This window comes from Castor canadensis, chromosome 12 (genome assembly GCF_047511655.1).
Source record: "Castor canadensis chromosome 12, mCasCan1.hap1v2, whole genome shotgun sequence".
NCBI classification, from domain to species: Eukaryota; Metazoa; Chordata; class Mammalia; order Rodentia; family Castoridae; genus Castor; species Castor canadensis.
The window spans coordinates 114,266,034-114,286,281 of NC_133397.1; the positions used below are offsets into that span (position 1 = coordinate 114,266,034).

The 20,248-nt window shown below is 48.7% G+C and overlaps 2 protein-coding genes across 2 annotated transcripts; both read right to left on the minus strand.

Annotated features, from left to right (window-relative positions):
* Positions 1-211: 211 nt before the first annotated feature.
* Positions 212-5,704, minus strand: LOC109688834 (glutathione S-transferase Mu 7). The gene is made up of 8 exons (XM_074050811.1): positions 5,547-5,704; positions 5,181-5,256; positions 4,686-4,750; positions 4,336-4,417; positions 4,141-4,241; positions 2,903-2,998; positions 2,709-2,819; positions 212-731 (listed from the first exon to the last, which is right to left on the minus strand). Exons 1-8 carry the CDS (start codon positions 5,580-5,582, stop codon positions 642-644), a joined length of 657 nt encoding a protein of 218 aa, XP_073906912.1. The 5' UTR covers positions 5,583-5,704; the 3' UTR covers positions 212-641.
* An 8,814-nt stretch (positions 5,705-14,518) lies between these two features.
* Positions 14,519-19,990, minus strand: LOC109694807 (glutathione S-transferase Mu 2). Its single transcript, XM_020176965.2, has 8 exons — positions 19,851-19,990; positions 19,485-19,560; positions 18,988-19,052; positions 18,636-18,717; positions 18,441-18,541; positions 17,397-17,492; positions 17,201-17,311; positions 14,519-15,411 (listed from the first exon to the last, which is right to left on the minus strand). The coding sequence occupies exons 1-8, from the start codon at positions 19,884-19,886 to the stop codon at positions 15,322-15,324; spliced, it is 657 nt and encodes a 218-aa protein (XP_020032554.2). The 5' UTR covers positions 19,887-19,990; the 3' UTR covers positions 14,519-15,321.
* Positions 19,991-20,248: the final 258 nt, after the last annotated feature.

The following is a 20,248-nucleotide window of genomic DNA, read 5'->3' on the forward strand; positions in this document are numbered from 1 at the left end:
GAAATTCCAGGCCTAGAAAGATGTCCTGTATTCTCTAGATAGCTTCCTGGGGCCACCTGCTCTGAGGGTGTCAGAATGGGACCAAGAAGTCTGAAAGCCCTTCTTACCCTTAGCCCTTCACCAGAATCCCTGTGAACCCAGCCACCTCCAGGGTCCCCAGTCAGGCACTTGAAGGTAGCAATGAGAACTGAGGAGGGCAGGAGCCAGAGGCGAGAAGACAAAACACAGGTTTTATTGGGGATCAGCTTGGGCCTGGCAGGGACCTAACTAGGGAATGGGGTAACACATCAGGAAAAAATGATCTTTCTGGCAGGGCTGGGAGCACTTGGTTGAGCTACAAGAGGAGGTACCAGCAGGGATCCTCAAAGCAGCCACTTCCAGGAAGGATGGTTGGGCTGATCTTAGTGTAGGACACAGTAATATTTGGACAGGGACTTTGCTGAGGGAAAACAAGGAGCTGACGATTTAAATGGTCTGAATGGGACAGGGATTGGGTGAGAGAAAAGAGGACTGAAATGTTGACTCGCAAGGGCATGGAAAGAAGGAACGAGGAAGTGGAGTCAGGGCTACAGGGGATCTAGATGCTTCCCAGGGCAGGAGGAAAAGGCCTCCTCAGCCCCATCTTCTGCCCTTTCAAGGTCCTACTTGTTGCCCCATATGGCCATCTTTGTGAATACGGGTGTTGGGAGGAAGCGGCTGGACTTCATGTAAGCAGAGATCTTCTTCAGTCCCTGAGAGTGCAAGGAGAAACAGGAGCTCAGAACTGCTGCCCACTGGGCCGAGCTGCCCCCCTCCAGGAGCAGCCTGTCCATGGGGTCAAGTGCTGGAGCACAGCCCAGTCTCTTAACTCCCCAGCTCTGGGAAGGGAGCTCTTCAGTTTTCTGCAATGAGGAGGAGACTGGACGTTGTGCAAGATGCTTTATACCTACAGACATTACAATATAGACTCCAAAAACCCACTCAGCAACCCTGCAAGATCTGTCCTACCATTACAACATATCAGGAGAGAACCTGGGTTTTAGAAAGGTGAAGCAACTTCCTCGTGCTCACACCGCTAGTGAGAGGGACAGGGCTGGAGTTAGCCAGGCTCTGTGCCTGCCATTCTGTGCTCTCTGAGCACCCCCTTCCTGCCTCCCCTCAGCAGGCCCTGTCGTTCCCTGTCTGTACAGACCACTCCTCTTCCACCAGAAGCTCCTTCTTGCCAGGGTTTGCACACAGACAAAGGACTTCTGACATGATAAAGGGATCCAGCTCATGTCAGTGCAGCAGGTCTCACCCTGCAACTCAGCAAATCCTGCATAAAATGGACAAGGGGAGGAGGACCAGCCTAAAACACTGGGCCAGCTCTAACCATTCTCCCGAAAGCAGAGGGTGTAACCTTTTTTATTTGGTACCTGAGCCTGATCTTACCGTGCCCCAACCTGTCTCATCTCCAGTCATGCCACACAGGACCCAGGCTGAATGATAGTAGGTGTTCTTCACACCATCTTGGGAGAAGAAAGTGACCAGATAATCTCTAAAGGATTCAGACATCCAGAGCTGACTGTATCTAACAAGCCAGGCCCAGCAGGCTTGAGGCTACAGCTCTCAGCTCTCCTCTTCCGCCCTCCTCACAGTCAAGCCAGCTCTTGCACACCACACCCCCAAGGCCACCTCCCCTGGACCAGGACTAGAGCTGATGAGAACCTTATCGCTTGATAAGGTAGTGGGAAAGAGTTCAGATTCAAGGCTGAAGTAACTGTTGCACTAATGCCTTCAACTCCCAGATCTCTAATAAAGTAGTTTTTGTGAGTGTCGAAGTGGCTGCTGGGTATCCCATGATTACCTATGAGGTGGGGTGCAGGCTGGTCACCCCAGCCTCCTTTAGGTGGTGCCATGTGTACCTCACAATCTAGTATTTCTGCTGCTCTTGGCTATACTCAGTCCCAGGGTGGGGGTGGGTAGGAATCTTTGAATGTTTCACAGTGCACTTTATACAGAGAAGAATGCCAGAGAATATGAGTGAAGGTAACTATATATAACTTCCCATTGCACAAACTGGGTTACTGAGTCATTAGAAAGAAGAAAGAGAGGGAAAGAGAGAGGAGAGTCCCACACCATAGAACACATCAGAATAAAATTTCCCAACAGTGGTCCCACACACTACTCAAATCCAGCACAGCTACATCCCTGGGATCGAATGGGGCAAAGTGTTCTCCAGACAGTATATGAATATTATCTGCATCCCAGTGTTTCACATCAACCTCTCCCCACACCCCCACGCCCACCCTGTTGTCTCTCATTCCTAATGCCAGATGCACACACCCCTGACATATTCTCTGCCTCCACAGGATCCTGAGCGGGAAACTGAGACTGCACAAGAGTCTGGAGCTTTTCCATTGGCACAAAACAGGGGCAGCCACTGACTACTGCCCTTAAAAGCCAGAGGCACACAGGGAGCCTAGCACAGCCTCCACTGGTGTTGACACCTTTAATAACTGACTTCCCCTCTACAGTCTCAGGTCCTTATCTGTCCAGTGGGACTGAACATTCTACCCACCCTGTAGGAATGTTGTAAAGATAAACTTAGTCTGGTTGATGCTAAGCACTCCCGACAGAAAGCCAGAGCTCAACAAACTCTAGTTATTCTTCATTTCAGTTCCAGGACTAAGGAAGCATCATAAAAGGGGTGAAGAATATCCAAGAGGAGGGAGGATGGGGACCTTCACCTCAAAGCGGCACAGGAAGTCCTTCAAGTTTGGGAACATCTCCAGGCACTTGGGCTCAAAGAGTTGGTTCCTCTCAAGGACATCATAAGCGATGAAATCCACAAAGGTGATCTGCAGAAGGCCGAGGAACAGTAGCTGAGATCTCTAACCTGGGAAGAATGACACCTTCTCCTCCCTGTCTCCCTCCCCTTTACCTTATCCCCTGCAAACCATGGCCGCTTTCCCAGGAACTCTGAGAAAAGCTTCATCATTCCAGGGAGTTGCTCCAGGTACTCTGGCTTCAGTTTCTCCTGAGGCAGAAGACAGCTGTCACCACCCTCAGACACAATCCCCCAGCAGAGAGGCCAGTCTCACCAGGGCTGAGCAGACCCCAGCTGGGTCTCAGTGAGCAGCCATCTTTCTTGAGACTGGACCTGGATCAGTGTCCAGACTTTAAGTTAACACATCAGCATTGAGGGGATTCCTTCAGTTACCAGATACCATGTGTTAGAAGGGAAGGGAAGTTAGACAGGAATCCACTGTCCTTGAGACTTATCACTGATGCTCAAACCACCCCCAGGTATCACACCCATGGGTATGAGCACTTGGCAAGCTCTGAGCTCAAACAATAGGCAGAATTGAAGAAGCAACAACCAAAAGTACTTCAGAAAAGAAACTGAATGCTCTACATAGTGGAGGGACAGAAGAAGGGCAGGGATTTGGTACAGTTTTCAAAAGATGAAGTGAATTTGGGAGGACAAAATGAAAGAAGGGGAGAATCAAAGGCATTTGCCCACTGTGAGCCACCTAAAGTGAAAACCTGCTTATTCCTGTTGGTGTTGAGGAAAGGCTCTGGAAAACTAGCTGGGAAGAGGTCCCAAGGCAAGGATGCCCTTCCAGCCCCTGCTGGTCCTCCGTTTCCTCCTGATGTGAGTCTGTGTATTCCAGGGGCAGCGATGTTTAAGCCAACAGAAAGACAGAGCTCAGGGCAGAAATCTGTGATCAGAGCTGCGGCATTCTGAATGCAAACTTTACTGTCCAGGTACCGAATTTCCACTATGAGGAGTCTGGACTGGACCCTAAGAGGTGACAGGGGAATTGATTTGGAATTTTCATTTGACAAGACTTTAGAGTTTGAGGGTCACTCTGTTGACAATTTTTGTGTGTAGTTTTACTGTTGTTGTTCTTTTTTGTTTTGTTTGAGATAGTCTTGCTATGTAACCGAGGCTAGCCTCAATCTCCCAAACCTCCTACCTCAGAGTGCTCCCGAGTGTTGGGGTTACCACATGAATGCTTCACTATGCCCAGCTTCCTTGAAAATGCCATTTGTAGAATGATAGCAAAGGCATTTAGATGACAAACTGGACCAGAGTAATAGTTAATGCAAAGGTATGAACCCCAGTTCTAGTCCTGCCTCACTCACTCAGCCCAGTGGGGGAGAGGGGGCACTCACAAAGTCAGGGTTGTAGCAAATCCTAGCCAGCTCCATGCGGGTGTCCATCAGCTGGTTCTCCAAAATGTCCACACGGATCTTCTCCTCTTCTGTCTCCCCACCTGCAGCCACACAGCACACACACCCTCAGCACCCACCCCAGACAAGCCCAGGGGACGCCCACTGCCCCCGCACCCTGCAGCCAGCCCCACTCACACAGGTCATGCTTGCGGGCAATGTAGCGCAAGATGGCGTTGCTCTGCGTGATCTTGCGAGCCCCATCGATTAAGTAGGGCAGCTGCACGGACCACACGGAAGGTCAGGTGGGAGCCCAGGTCCCAGCAGCCCTTCCCTGCTTAGGACAGACATGGGACCTGCCACTCAATGGGCCTGGCCATGGCGAGCACACAAATACACTGCAGAATGAATGCAGAGCTGGGACCCAGAGCATCAGAGGAACACGGTGTAGACCACAGGAGTGAGTGCTAGAACTCTCAGCTGGGCAGGAGGGGAGGGAAGGACGGAGGGAGGCCCACACTTCCCCACGCCCCCTTCCCTGTACCTACATTGGGGAAGTCCAGGCCCAGTGTGAATTTCTCACTCAGCCACTGGCTTCTGTCATAGTCGGGAGCTGTGGTGGACAAGATGGAGTGAAAACAAAGATCCCCTGAGTCCAGCCCTCCTTTCCCAGGGTCCCTGATGTGTAAGGCAAGACCCCCTGAGTTGGTGCATCTGCAGTCTGGCCCACTCCATCCCACATTCCCAGGTTGCAGGGGTAAAGAATGCTTCTTAGGTCTGTGGCCCTACAGGACTGAGATCTGAAAGGTTTAGGCCAGGCTTTAAGGAATTGTTACCCAACTTCAGACAGAGGGGGACCCAGCCCTCCACTCCCAGAGCTCTGTAATGAAGACAGCGCTGCACTCTACAGGGGTTTAGGAAGGAGTGGGCCCTAGGTCCAGCTGGAGGAGGCCTGCATTGCTGAGCTGCAGGTGGCCAGGCATGAGAAGCTGGGCACCAGTGGGCAGGAGCTGGTCAGAGGTCTGGCCACAAGGTGTCATTACCGTCCCCCATAGTGTATCTCTTCTCCTCATAGTTTGTGTCTGTGTACTCCAGGAGCAGGCGGATGGCATGAGCCAGCTGGGAGAGATGGCAGGTGACAGAGGTCAGGGATGGGGGTACCTTGACAGTGGTGAGCCCCCTATCCAACTCCTAACTTCAGCATCCCCATGTACACACATACACATCCTCCCCTCCCACTTCCCCCACACACAGATACACACAGGCTCCCATAAGGCCTCCTGCCAGGGACAAGCAGAGGGCTTCAGCAATTCCTGAAAAGATTCCATCTTCTAGAACCAATCCCTATGTACTCAGCAAGTCCCTACCCCGTTTCACCATCCCACATTGCACTCAGATCCCTCACTCACCCCGCGGATGTCCCAGTATCCCAGGGTCAAGGGCATGGTGCTGGTGCTGTGGACTGCACGACAGGCCTCTGCCTGGACTGGGATAGCTGATGCTCGAAAGGAGGTGGAGCCTGGCTGCGGTCTGGTCTTTGGCCCGCCCCGCCCCACCCCCGATTCCCACCAATCCGGGAGGCCAGAAAACGAAGGGGGCGAAGCGCTCACCCGCCGGGTGGAGCAAGATCCAATTCAGGCTCAAGCTGGAAGTCTGCTCGCCCAGAAACCAAAGGCACTGGCAGCTCCTCTTCCCCGCCAGCGGCTCCCCTCCCACCTCTCTGCTGGGTGCACAGGGAGCTGGCGATGCCCTTGGAGACTTTCCAGAGAGTGAAAGCAATGCTGTTCTCGCTTCGTCCCCTTCTCTTGTTGCTCAGTCTTTGCATGTGGAGTTACTGCGGGCTCTAGGGGCTTGGGCACTAACTAGAGTGAGGCCAAGAAGGGGCGTCTCCACTTGAGACATTAATGCTCCACGTGGTCCACAGTAATTAATAGAAATCAGATAGCCTGCAGGGCTCTGCAGGGGGTAATTCAGACACGAAGTTGGGGCTGGAGAGGGAAAGAGGTTGAGGGCAAGAGGAGTCCATGCTGGCCAGAGCCAGGACTCTGAGGAGCTGGGAAGGTGGGGCCTAGTCACAGAGGCCCCTCCAGGAGGAGAACGGTTCTGCAAAAGCAGGGGAAGGACTAGACTAGCTGGTTCTCAAAGGGTCCCCAGCAGCCAGGAGGATGGCCCAGGAGGATGACATGGGCCTCTGAAAGCAATAGGGATCAGTTGAGAAGCTGGAAAGTGTCTAAAGCAAGGGACAGTAGCCAGTAGGGACCTCATAGAAATTCATCCCAGTGTTACCTGATCCTCTGAACATCTATGTGCTCTCTCCTGGATATACAGAGCAGACAAGTCCTAACTGTTTAAAGGGACATTGTGCAGGATAATTAAAATTTATTGGGTGAAATTGGGCTTAAAGCCTATAGAGTGACCTGTGGACTAGATTCCATGATTCCTTCCAGGTGTATTGCTAACAGTCTAACACCCTCACAGAAATACAACAACAAAAAATTAAATAAGAATTATTTTTTTAAATGCGACTTATTAGAAATAAATGTCAACAGACACTTCAAAATACGTCCTCTCATGGATATTTTCAAAAGTTTCTCGGATATTGTCTGAGTGAGCATAGTAAAGCCAGAAAAGATTGGACATTTTTCTTAAATATAGAAATAAAAATTATCATTTAAATTAAAGGAGAAGCATTCTTTTCCCTACATGCTTAATTTATTAATAGTAAAACAACCTAGACTAGGGTTTTCAGGCAATTGAATTAAACAAAGCTTAAAGTTAAAAAAAATTACAGAAAACAAGAAAGAATACCGAGGAGAAAAATATTGACAATTTTCTCACAATTCTTAGGAAACTGGTAGTTGATTTTTCTAAAAACTTTAGCTAAATTGATAGAACATTAGTCCAAAAATAACAACAAATTACAAGTTCATACAAATCAGAACTAAGAAAGATGACAAATATCAATACAATAGTTTTTCAAACTAGTATTTTTGTTCAGCTATATGTTAATGTTACAAACAAGTAAAATCAACACAAACATAATCAAACAGGTTTTAAAAGTTACAATCTAGAGCTGGCAGAGTGGCTCAAGTGGTAGAGCACCTGCCTAGCAAGTGTGAGACCCTGAGTTTAACACCCCAGTTCTAACCACCCCAAAAAATTAAGATCTGAATGAAGTGATGATGCATCATAGGAAAAATAATAAGACAAAGATATTTGTTCTTCAGAAATTTGGGGCATGAAATTCCAAAGCTTTCCAAACAGGAATATGTTGCACCCGTTGTCATAAACTGCTCTAAAGTACAGCATAAAAGACCTCCCTGGGAAGGCAGCACAGTGAGGATAATTATGAATCACTGTCCCTTCTGGCTAAAGAAACAATATGGTGTCTTGATTATAATTTCTTTTGTGCTTCAACACATCGTGCTAGGGAGAGTCAGAGAGAAAGGTGGGGAGGGAGAGAGAGCGCATGAAGGGTAACATGAACAAAGGGAACAGCTGGGGTATGCAGCTCTTTGTACTCTTATTTGCAAATTTTCTCAAAGTGTGATATCAAAATAAAAAGTTGAAAAAAGCTCAAGATGAAGAAAGCTAAGGGTATTCCTGGGATGGTGTGAAGCAGAAAAAGATCAACTTGTAGCTCCCTAGATATGTTTCTATTTAGAAAATTCAGAACAACAACAAAAACAAAAATCTTCTTAAATAAAGAGCAGTCCATTTGCAAACTGACCGAAGTGCTATTGGCCTCCACCTTCTCATCAGAAATGCTCAGTTTCAGAAAGGAGTAAATCTCTACAAAGACTGGAGGTTCACCCTACAATTCTCCACCCATCCAAAGTATTAATAATGTGAGTGCCAGGAAAAAAACATTATCATAATGCAAGGACTGAAGAAATTTATCTTCAAGTACCCAAGTGAAGAAGTAAACCAAGAAAAATGGCCGCCATACCAGGTGTACAGCAAGCCAGCAGAAGTCACCCTGAAGGCATCCGAGAAATGGAATAGAGACAGGATCCTGGAGACCTACCCATGGACACCGTTGTACCATCAGGAGGCAAAAGAGATCCTGGCTCTCCCTGCTGGGGACTCCCACCATGCTGGGTCTCTGCCCACTGAAAGACCCTGCCTCACCTTGGAAATCCTCATTGAGATTGCAGGCCCAGAAAGACGTCCCTTATTCTAAAGAGAGCCTCCTGGGGTAGCCTGATCTGAAGGTGTCAGGAAGTCTCAAACCTTTTCCAAACCCCACCCTGTGAACTCAACCTGTAAGTCCCTGTGAGCCCAGCCACCTCCAGGGTCCCAGTATCAGTGAGAGCTGGTGAGGGCAGGAGCCAGCGGTCAAAATGCAGAGCAAGTGTGGCTCAGGCTTCACTGGGGACCAGATTAGGCCTAGCAGGGACCTCACTGAGGAGCAGTGACACATACCAGGCAACACAGGTCTTTTGGACAAGGGGTGAAGAGTGCAGTTTTGAGCTCCAAGGGTTGGATCCCAACTGGACTCCTCAAAGCAGACACAGCCACTGGTGGGCAAGATGGCCAGGTTGGCCTTGATGCAGGACACAGTAATGTTAGGACAGGGACTTTGCTGACAGAAAACAAGGAATTAAGGCTTTAAATGGCCCAAATTGGACAGGGATTAAATGAGAAGAAAGAGGGTGTGCGAGATGTTGGGATGGAAAAGATATGGAAAGAATGAAAAGGAATGAGAAGATGCTGTCAAGGGCTTCTCTTCCAGACAGGCCCCTCCACCACATCTCCCATCCTTTCAAGATCTTTCTTGTTGCCCCATGTGGCCATATTTGTTAACATGGCTTTTAGAAGGAAGCAGCTGGACTTCATGTAGGCGGGGAGCTTCAGGCCCTGAGAGTGGGAAGAAGAAAGCAGGAGCTCAGGGTTGCTGTCCTCTGGGCCTCTTGTCCACAGGAGTCCAGTGCAGGAGCACAGCACTCAGCATAGCTCCTCAGCTCTAAGAAGAAAGCCTGTAAGGAAGGGGAGCCTGGACACTGTGCAAGGTGCTTTATACCCACTGGGCACCTTGCAAATCCACTCAAACAACTCTGCAAGATCTGTCCTGCCATCATGACTTTTCAGAAGGGAACCTGAGGTCCAGAGAAGTGAAGTGACTTCCTCAAGCTAACACAGCTAGAGAGACAGACAGGGCTGGAGTCAGCTTGGATCTGCATTTCCAATTCTGGTCTAGTACTGCTGTACTTCACTCCCTCATGGGAGGCCCTCACTCCCTTCCTGCACAAACATTATCCCTTTCTCAGGGACACTTCTGGCTTGACTGGGTTTAAAACAAGAGGATAGAGCTACCAGGAAATTGGGCCTTACTCAGTGACCCAGTAAATCCTGGATGTAATTAGACAGGGGTCAGTGAACACTCTTTAAAGGCTGGACTGGCAGAAAGTCCAAGCTGCTACCCTGACACCTTAGCTTACTCTCAGCGTTCCCAGCCTACCTCATGTCCAGCCCTGTTCCGAAGACCACGCTGAATGACACTAAGGTAGGCTATGTGCCAGCTTAGCCTTGAGGGTAGTGAATGCCCATACAATTTCTGAAGGATTCAACAATCCAGGGCTGCCAATACTCACCAGGACAGGCCTGGCTGGCCTCAGACTGCAGACCTTGGCACTCTTCCAGCCCACCCCACCTCTCCACCACAGTCAAGCCAGCTCTTGCACAACCCCAAGGTTGACCCAGCTGGACCAGAATCAGAGATGATGAGAACTTGCTGAGAAAGCACATTGCTTCACTCAGAGGAGGGAAGAAGTACCGATTTCAGGCTGAAATAACTGTTGCACTAATGCCTCAACTACCAAGTCTCTAATAGAATAGGTTTTGTGGGTGTCAAACAAGTGGGTTCTAGTGACCCAGGACTAGTTGTGAGGCAAGGCCCACTGGGGCTCCCCAGAACTCACTGTGCACCTCACAGTCTGGTATCCCTGCCACTTTCTGCTATGCTCGGTCCCAGGGCCTGGAGCATCTTTGCAGTCCCGCACGTTTGCACTTCACACAGAGGACAATGTTCATGTTTGTGAATAGAAAACAAAAAAAGACTACGACCCCATTCACGGACAGAACATGTGAGATATGAAAGGGGAGAAGGGAAAGGATGAGAAGGAGGAAGCAAGTTAACCACTGTCAATCAATTCATGTCCCACTGGACCTGACACACTGAACCTAATGCAAGGATCTGTGAATAGCAATGAAAATAAGAGTATGACTCCCTCTCACTAGATAGAACGTCAGACAAAGAGAGGGATGAAAGAGGAGGAAAGTGGGAGTGAAGGAAACCGCCCCACTATCACTTCAGGATAAAATGCTCACAAGGGGCCCCACACACCTACTCAAATCCAGCACCAACCACAGGCTAGGGTCACAGTGCTTCCTCAGTTGGACATCTCATTGGTAGGTCAGAGATGGATATTTTCTGTGGCTTGGTTTTTCATATCAACCCCATCTTACCTCACCCTTCTACTGACAGCTGCACACACTCATGAAGTTCTCCTACTCCCGGGGTCCTGAACAGGAAAGTCCCGGGGCTTTTCCTTTTGGCTCAAAATAGCAACTGCCACTTAGAAGCCAAGGCAGAGAGGGAAGGGAGCCCAGCCAGCCCATCCTCCACTAGCACTGGGACCTTGAGCAAGTGACTTCCTCTCCACAGTCTCAGTTTCCTTATCTGTCCAATGGGACTGATAATTCCATCAACCTTGGAGGAATGTTGTTAAATTTGATCCATAGATTCAAAATGCAAGTTCACATCCAGGTATAAAGCTAGTGTTAGTAATGGTGGTTAGTTTTCATCTCCATGAAAGAAGAGCACGAGTCATCCTTTAGTGGTGGGAACGCATCCAGAGGCTCAAGTTCAAAGGACATCACCAGGGAAGTCAGGTGATGTGCAGAAGACCAAGGATGAGTGGTAGTACATTATACTTTGGAAACAATGATAGCTGCCCATGTGAGACAGGAGCCACTTCCCCTGTGAGAAGAGAAGAGTTTTATATTCTTAGCGGAGCCCTCTGTGTACTCTGGCTTCCATTACTCCTAAGGCAGAAGACAGCTGTCACCACCCTTAGATCCACGTTCCCTGGTAGAGAAGGTCACCCTCATCAGTGCTGTGCATAGCCCCAACCTGGCAGGAGTGAGCAGCCATCTTCCCCAAGAGTGGAATAGGCACGCGCCCAAATTTCAATTTAATATGACAGCATTTGTTACATTCCTATTGGTTGCAGACTGCATCTGTCAAAGGTCACGTGAAGGCAAAGAGGACTCTTACTTCATCCCCAATCTGTTTCCATTTCACAGCTCCTCTGAAGGTGGGCACGTGGCAGGAGTGGACTCCAACACTGGGCAGAATAAAAGAACAAAGGATAAAGGAGCTCAGGGTAAAGTCAAAAGTTCTGCCTAATGGGGAGGCACAAGAGGAAGTATGTCTTTCCCAGCTCTCAGGAAGCGAGGAGGGTTTGAGCCTGAAAGGAAGGAGAGGAGACCAGAGCTCCTCTGGCTGACCCCGAGCCACCCAGTAAGAAAATGTGCTGACTCATCTGGTGGAAGGGGACATCTGGGAGACACTTGGGCAGAGGTAGGGCAAGGCTTCCGTGACACTCCTGCATCCTCAACTTCTTTTTGTCATAGGTTGAGTCTGTTCACTCCAGGAGCACACAGATGGTGTGAACCAGCTGGGAGGGAGCCCATGGCAGAGGTCAAGGTGAGAGGTCAAGAGAAGTCAGAGCACAGAATTCACTCTCTTGAACCTGATGTGCTCCTGGGGAATCTGCACTGTACCCCAAGGTTGGTGAAGACTGAAAGTGTGTGTGGTGAAGACTGAGTGCTCAGTTGATATAGTTTGGTGTTGTGAGGGACATTGGTGGCCACGTAAGGAACAATCTGGATGATAAGTAGCTCTAATGGGTTCAAATGAGAAACAGCATCTGTGGAGTTGGGAATTCAAGAGATTTGACTCCTGACCCAAGCCCTACCTGGTCCACACCAGCAGGGGGCACAAGATGATTCAGAAAGTCTGAGCCACAGCAGACTCTGGCCAACTAATTTGAGATGTCCATAACCTTTCTCCAAAATATACCCAGGAGTATTCTCTCGTGTCTGCAGCCTACACAGCCATGGTTTACACTTAACACTTCATTCCAGACAAGCCCAGGGGATGGCTACTTTCCCCTGCACCCTGCAGCCACCCGCACTCCCGTAGGTTATGTTTGAAGGCGATGCAGCACTGGACGGCGTTTCTCTAGGTAAACTTGTGACCAGCTTGGCCACACCGTGAATCTGAACAATGGGATGTGTCTGGTTGTGATGACTGCCACTCTGCCTCACCTGCCTCATGGAAACGTGCTCCCTTGGTTTGGGCTTGTTCTCTTGCTTTCTTTCCCATACTCTCACAACACAGCGCCAACCAGGGATAGGAAGAAGCAGCCAAGAGATAGCTGGCCACAGATGGAAGGAGCCCATGTTCCTGAATAACTCCATGGAGCAAGGCTGCACAAAGTCCTGAACTCCTCCCATGGACCTGAGGCTTAAAAGAATGACTGTTTTCCAGAAGCTGCTGCCTTGGGGTCTCTTTCAGCCAACTCCTTCTCCACAAATACAATGTGATCGGGGATTTTTAGGGATGGAGTGTAAGGAACAACAGGTGATCCCAGACCAACCTGGCAGACTCTAATGCACGTGGCCATTTTCAGCAAACGTGACCCCTTTTCCCATTCTAGAAGGACAAGAGACACACTGAAGCAAGAATGGGCACTGGGTTCTAGATACATCAAATTCTCTGTTTTGGTGGCCTAGGTTTGAAGGACATACCTTATACTACATCTACCTGAGGATATAAAGAGTTAAGTTTTTATCTCTTCTCATTTTGACCACAAAATTCAGAAATTTGTTTTCCTTTGCATTTGCCTTCATCTACCCACCCCAGTTTTATCCCTTATATAAGGATGGAACTATTTTGAGTACTTTTCTTTTATAATCACATTTACAATTTCAAATCTAATGCAGTATTTTGCCTTTAATATACCTTGTTCTTTTAATTTGAGCCTCTATATCAGGGATCAGGAAAGTATGGTCACCTATTGCTCTTTGGTTTTGTTATTAATTTATTATGTTTATTGTGGTAAATAATCATAATGTAAAATTTGTCATCTTGACCCTTTTAACAGATCAGTGTTGTTATGTGAACTTACAATGTTGGTAGCCATCACCACCTTCCATCTCTGTAACACTTTTCATTTTGTAAATTACCCATTTAACTCCTCTCATTCTCCTCTCCCTTCTGTCCCTGGAAACTACCATTCTATTTTCTGTCTCTATGACTGTGACAGTGCTACCTCCCTTAAAGAAGTGGAGTCATAAAGTGCTTGACTGTTATAACCTATTTATTTCAGTTAGCATAATGTACTCAAGGTCCATCCAAGCTTTATCATGTGTTGAAATTTCCTTCTTTTCAACATTGAATGATATTATTTTGCGCTTATGTGTGCACCTTCTCCATTCATTTCTACACGAATTCATGGGCTACATCTATTAACTACTCTTGTGAATATTGCTACTAAGAACATGAATGTACAAACATATATTTGAGAACTTACTTAGAATTATATTGAGTGCATACCCAGAAATGAAACTAGTATATGATGTGGTGATTCTATTTTTCATTTCTTGAGAAACTACCTGACAGATTCCTACATTTTCCACTCTTACTGGCAGGGCAAAAGTGTTCCAATTACTACACATAACCACCAAACCTAACATTGTCTGTTACTTGACAGTAATTGTCCCAAGGTGTGCGAAGTAGATCCTCATTAGAGATTTGATTTGCATGTCTCTAATGACTCGTGATTTTGAGCAAGTTTTCCTGTGCTTGTTAGCATTTGTGTATCTTCTCTGAAGAAAAGACTATTCATGTCCTCTGTCCTTGTTTGAATCTATTGCTTGTTATTTCTTTCCCTAGTCACTTGTGTTTGTAAATAACATTCTATATGACAAAGCCACACCCATGAATTATCTGTAAATTATTACTGCTTCTACCCAAAGATGACACAGGGAGGAATTATGACAAAGACCATGAATTATTGGCACATCACAGAAAATATTTGCTTACTTCCTTCTAGACTAATATTTAGTCTAGTTTAATATTTTTACCTATCTACATAACTATTATCATTCCTTCACATTAATTCTATTGTTCCTTATTATTATTATTTCATTTGTTAAGTTAAAGTTTAACAAATAATTATTTCCAATTTCCAAAATTCCTGACTATTAACTGTATGCCAGGCACTGTCAAAACATATCAGAGATGAAAGACCAACAAGCCTTGGATTCTCTCCTTAATGATCGAGGTGGGTGAAAACACACACAATGCCAATTACAACTCAACAGGAAACGTTTATGGGTAAATGTCTTGAGAACACCGAGAAGGGGTACCCAGATCAGGGAAGGCTTCCAGGAGAGGGGGACAGAATATGGTTGGCCTGTGTGCTGGTCAACCCAGCACCTCTCTGAAGCGTGAAACACAGCTGCACCTGGCCAGTGGAGGCACAGCGAGCTGCAGAATGAATGCGGAGCCTGGCACAGAAGGAACGCCCTTCTGCAGGAATCCCAGGGTATAGACATGGAGAGGGAACAGCAATGACATAGACACCTGCTTGACCACCAAGAGTCCCCCTGCCCAACATCCCCCTCACCCAACCCAGGTTGTGGACAACAGAACAAACACTCCAACCTCAATGACACAGTCAGTCCAGAGGGCCAGAGGCAGTAAGACAAGACTCACAGCAAGTGTGGTTCAGGCTTTACTAGGGGTCAGACAGTGCTAGGGCACCCCACACTGGGAACCAGGGCCTGCACACCACATAAAACTGGTCTTTCAGGTATTGCTGGGAACTAGGGTCAGCTGAGCAGAACAGTCTATTTGGATTCAAGGCAAGGAGGGACAAGGAAGGCCTGGCTGGGGCTTAGCTGAAGAAATGGGGAGCTGAGGTTTAGAGAGGCTTGGCTGGGGAAGGGCTTGGGTAAACAAAGGGAGACAATGGGAGCTTGCAAAGGAGAAAGGAGTGGAAAGAAGAAGAAAGGAATGAGAAGACTAAGGGTAGGGGTACAGGAAGACAGCCCAAGCCCACGGCCACAGGTGCATGGGCCACTGAGTCTTGGCAGTACACTGAGTCGTGGCTACTTGTCACGCCACGTAGCCAGTTTCAAAAATACAGGTTTGGGGAGGAAGTGGCTAGACTTCATGTAGGCAGAAATCTTCTTCAGGCCCTGTGAATGGGAAAACAAAAACAGGAGCTCAGGGCTTCTGCCTACTGGTCTCGAGCAGCCCCACCAGCATGCAAAATATATACGTAAAAAGTCCACCCAAACACCGTGCAAAATTGTTCCACACTCAGCACTCATCAGAGGGGAGACAGAGGGAGACAGAGGTTATGTAACTTTCTCCTTCACCCATGGCTGCATGCAGCCAGGCTCAGCCTCTCCAATTCTGTGCCCTTCTCCCTCCCACTTGAGGTCCTGCCTGCACAGACATTCTCTTTTTGCACACTGAGGCTCCTGCCTTGCCTGTAATGAAAACGGAAAAGGACCTAGCAGAACAGAGGGAATGAGAACTTGGTTGTGAAGTTTGGATTTCACCCAGTGACTCAGCAAATCCTGGATGTAAGTGGGGGTGGGGGAGTAGCCCCACAAAGAAAGGAGTGACAGCTCTAACCATTCTCCTGAATCAGAAAACTGAAACTCTCTCACCTGATATGTGGGCATAAGCTCACTGTGGCCCAAAACACCTCACCTCTACACTGATAGTGCAGATTTGTTGGGGGCTACCTCATGAGGAAAGAGGGGCCAGATAATTTCTAAAGGATTCATAGAGAACCAGGGTTGCCAGTTCCCAACAAGCCAGGTCCAGCTGTGCTCACGCTGAGGTATTCTGTGCTGCACCATCCCTGTATCACACAGTCAAGCCAGCTCTTACACAATCTCCAAGGCCACCCAGCCTGGTCCAGAACCAGAACTGATGAGAACTTGCTGAGAAAACACATCTCTTGATAAGGAGTGGGATCAGGTTCAATGCTGAGATAACTGTTGCACTGATGCCTCCAATTCCCAAAATTTTAATAAAGGAAATTTTGTGGGAGTCAAACAAGTAGACTATGGATGATCCATGATTAGCTGTGAGTGGAGCCCAGGCTGGACTCCCCAACACCCAGTGGTACACGAGTACCTCATAGTCGGGTATTTCTGCCACTCTCTGCTATACCCAGAAGGTGGAGAAAATCTTTGCATGTCCTACTGGGTCTGACACTGTGCCTCAAATGCAGCAGAATACTAGTGTTTAGGAGTTTTTTTTAAAAAAAAGACTATGACCCCATTCCGCAGATAGAAGACCTGAGATACAAAAGAGAAAAAGGAAAAGGATGATGATGAAAAAAAAACAAGTTAATCACCATCAAACAACTCAAAATTAATTCCTCCAACAGGGACTCCATAGGTCTATTCAAATCCAGCACCAATCAGAGCCCTGGGGTCTCAGTGCCTCCCCAGTTGGAGATCTGACTGAGCAAAACCTCCCTCAGGTGAGATACAAACCTTGTACATCTAAATCACTCTACCTTGTATCACCCTCCTAATGCCAGCTGCACACACGTTCTCCTCCTCCTTGGGGTCCTGGGCAGGAAACCCAGGCTGCACAAGAGTCTGGAGCTTTTCCCTTTGGCACAAAACAGGGGCAGCCTCTGATTGTTACTCTTGCAAGCCAGAGGTCCACAGGAAGTCCAGCACAGCCTACACTGGTGCTGGGACTTTGAGCAACTGACTTCCCTCTATATCTTGGAGTCCTTATCTGTTCAATGGAACTGGACATTTTATCCACCCTGTAGGAATGTCACAGTGATAAACTTGGCCCACTAGATGCAAGATGCTTAGCACAGGTCCTAGCAGAAAGCCAGTGCTCAACAAATGCTAGTTATTCCTCATTCAACTCCAGGACTAGGACAGCATTGTGCAAAGGAGGAAGGGAAGAAGCACATCCAAGAGGAGGGAGGAGCAAGGGCATCACCTCAAAGCGGGACAGAAAGTCCTTCAGGTTTGGGAACGCATCCAGGCACTTGGGCTCAAATATACGGTGCTGGTCAAGGACGTCATAAGCAATGAAATCCACAAAGGTGATCTGCAGAAGGCCAAGGATCAGTGGGCTGGACGAACTGAACCTGGGAAGAATGCCACCTTCTCCTCCCCATCTCCCTCCCCTTTACCTTGTCCCCTGCAAACCATGGCCTCTTCCCCAGGAACTGTGAGTACAGTTTCATCTTCTCAGGGAGGCCCTCCAAGAACTCTGGCTTCAGTTTCTCCTGAGAAAGAAGACAGTTGTCAGACACAAACCCCCAGCAGAGAGGCTGATCACACCAGGGCTGTGCAGACCCCAGCTGGCCAGGGGTGAGCAGCCATCTTCCAGAGACTGCACCTGGTCAGGGTCTAGGCTTCATGTTAATACTTCAGCCTTTATTAAACTATTAAGTACCAGACTCCACTGTTAGAGGTGTTGAGAAGTCAGACATGAAAATAACACTTTTCCTGAATTTGTCACCAATGATGCCCAAAAGCAAGTCCTGGGAGGTAATACCCTAGAGTGTCATGAGCAGATGGAAGACTCTGGAATCAGATGTCTAGTGGAATCAAAAAAGTTTGCAAAGTACTAAAACACTAGGAGAAAAGACAAACTTTGACTTAGGATGTGGTTGAAGATAGGAATGGATATTTCATTACGTGCACAAAATTGAGGCAGGTTTGATGTTGAAAGGAAGGGCGGTGGGGGGAGTGTGGAGAACAGAGGTGCTCAGGCTGACCCAGAGCTGCCTATTACAAACAGGTCCTGACTCACACTAATGTCAAGAGCACAGGTGGACAGATGGCTGAAGACCAGGTACCTCTTGTTCCCTCAATTTTGTTCTTTTTTATCTCTTGGTCTGAGTCGCCATATTTCAGAGACAGATAGAAGGTGAGAAGAGCTGGAATAAAATGCCTATTATAGAGCATTTTATATAGAATTTTTATATAGCATTTACTATATAGAAACTGAATGTCCAACCAGGGGATTTGCACTGCATCCCAAGAAGGCTAGGGATTTATTGGACAAGAATTTTTTGGAAGGGGCCGTGGGGCTCAATGTGTTGGTGGGATAGGAAAACTTGGAGAATCAGTATGAATAATGAATTCAAATGCCCAGTGGGACGAGTGTGAAGACTGCATGTTAACTCCTGCTCCCAAGACCCTCTGTCCCATCCTTATGGAGGACTCACAAAGTCAGGGTTGTAGCACATCATGCCAAGCTGTAGACGGGTGTCCCAAACCTGGTTCTCCAAAATGTCCACACGGATCTTCTCCTCTTCTGTCTCCCCACCTGCAGCCACACAGCACACACACCCTCGGCACCCACCCCAGACAAGCCCAGGGGACGCCCACTGCCCCCGCACCCTGCAGCCAGCCCCACTCACACAGGTCGTGCTTGCGGGCAATGTAGCGCAAGATGGCGTTGCTCTGCGTGATCTTGCGAGCCCCATCGATTAAGTAGGGCAGCTGCATGGACCACACAGAAGGTCAGGTGGGAGCCCAGGTCCCAGCAGCCCTTCCCTGCTTAGGACAGACATGGGACCTGCCACTCAGTGGGCCTGGCCATGGCGAGCACACATAAATACACTGCAGAATGAATGCAGAGCTGGGACCCAGAGCATCAGAGGAACACGGTGTAGACCACAGGAGTGAGTGCTAGAACTCTCAGCTGGGCAGGAGGGGAGGGAAGGAGGGAGGGAGGCCCATGCTTCCCCACGCCCCCTTCCCTGTACCTACATTGGGGAAGTCCAGGCCCAGTGTGAATTTCTCACTCAGCCACTGGCTTCTGTCATAGTCAGGAGCTGTGGTGGACAAGATGGAGTGAAAACAAAGATCCCCTGAGTCCAGCCCTCCTTCCCCATGGTCCCTGACGTGTAAGGCAAGACCCCCTGAGTTGGTGCATCTGCAGTCTGGCCCACTCCATCCCACATTCCCAGGTTGCAGGGGTAAAGAATGCTTCTTAGGTCTGTGGCCCTACAGGACTGAGATCTGAAAGGTTTAGGCCAGGCTTTAAGGAATTGTTACCCAACTTCAGACAGAGGGGGACCCAGCCCTCCACTCCCAGCGCCACAGTGCATTGAAGACAAAGCTGCACTCTACAGGGGTTTAGGAAGGAGTGGGCTGTGGGTCCAACTGGAGGATGCCTGAAGAGCTGGACAACAGGTGGCCAGACATGAGTGGCTGGGCACCAATGGCAGCAGCTGAGCAGGAATCTGACCAGGAAGTGTCATTACCGTCCCCCATGGTGTATCTCTTCTCCTCATAGCTTGAGTCTGTGTATTCCAGAAGCAGGCGGATGGCATGAGCCAGCTATGAGATATGGCAGGTAAACAAGATCGGGGTGAGGGGGGGGGTGGGGGAGAGTACCTCCTCCAGGTGAGCCCAGCTTACACCTAACAACACCCTCCTCAAACATGCCTGTTGGCACATGTGCCTGCATGCACATACCATCACACAGCCTGGCATGCATGCAGGAATGTAACAAGGCCTCAAAAGGATCTTTGTCTAGAGCCAGGTCCCAGCTGCTCAACACCGCCCTTCATGCTCACTCCCCTCCCCCGAATCCCCCAGGCTACTCAGCAGTCTGACTGCTCACTTACCCCGCGGATGTCCCAGTAACCCAGCGTCATGGGCATGGTGCTGGTGTTTGTGCTCTAGAGTGAGTCTACTGGCCTCAGCAATGCAGAGCTGTAACTTTATCTGAGTGTACAACGTAGCAGGGCGGGGCTTTGACGGTCCTGCCACTCAGCTCCCCTGCCCTACCCACCCCTCCACCCACCACCCTCCCTATGTCTCTCCTCTGAGCCTCTGGCCAGGAAACCAGCAGAGGGAGCCAGTGACCAAGAAGAATAAGAGCCAAAGCAGCCTTAGTAGTGATGATCCCTGGAACCAACTCTGGACACCCAGAAGCCAAAGGCAGGGCTCTGCTCCCCTGCCTTTGCCTTAGCTCCCCTAAGGCTACCCTCTCCTGGACATATAGGGAGCTAGCAGTGCTCTT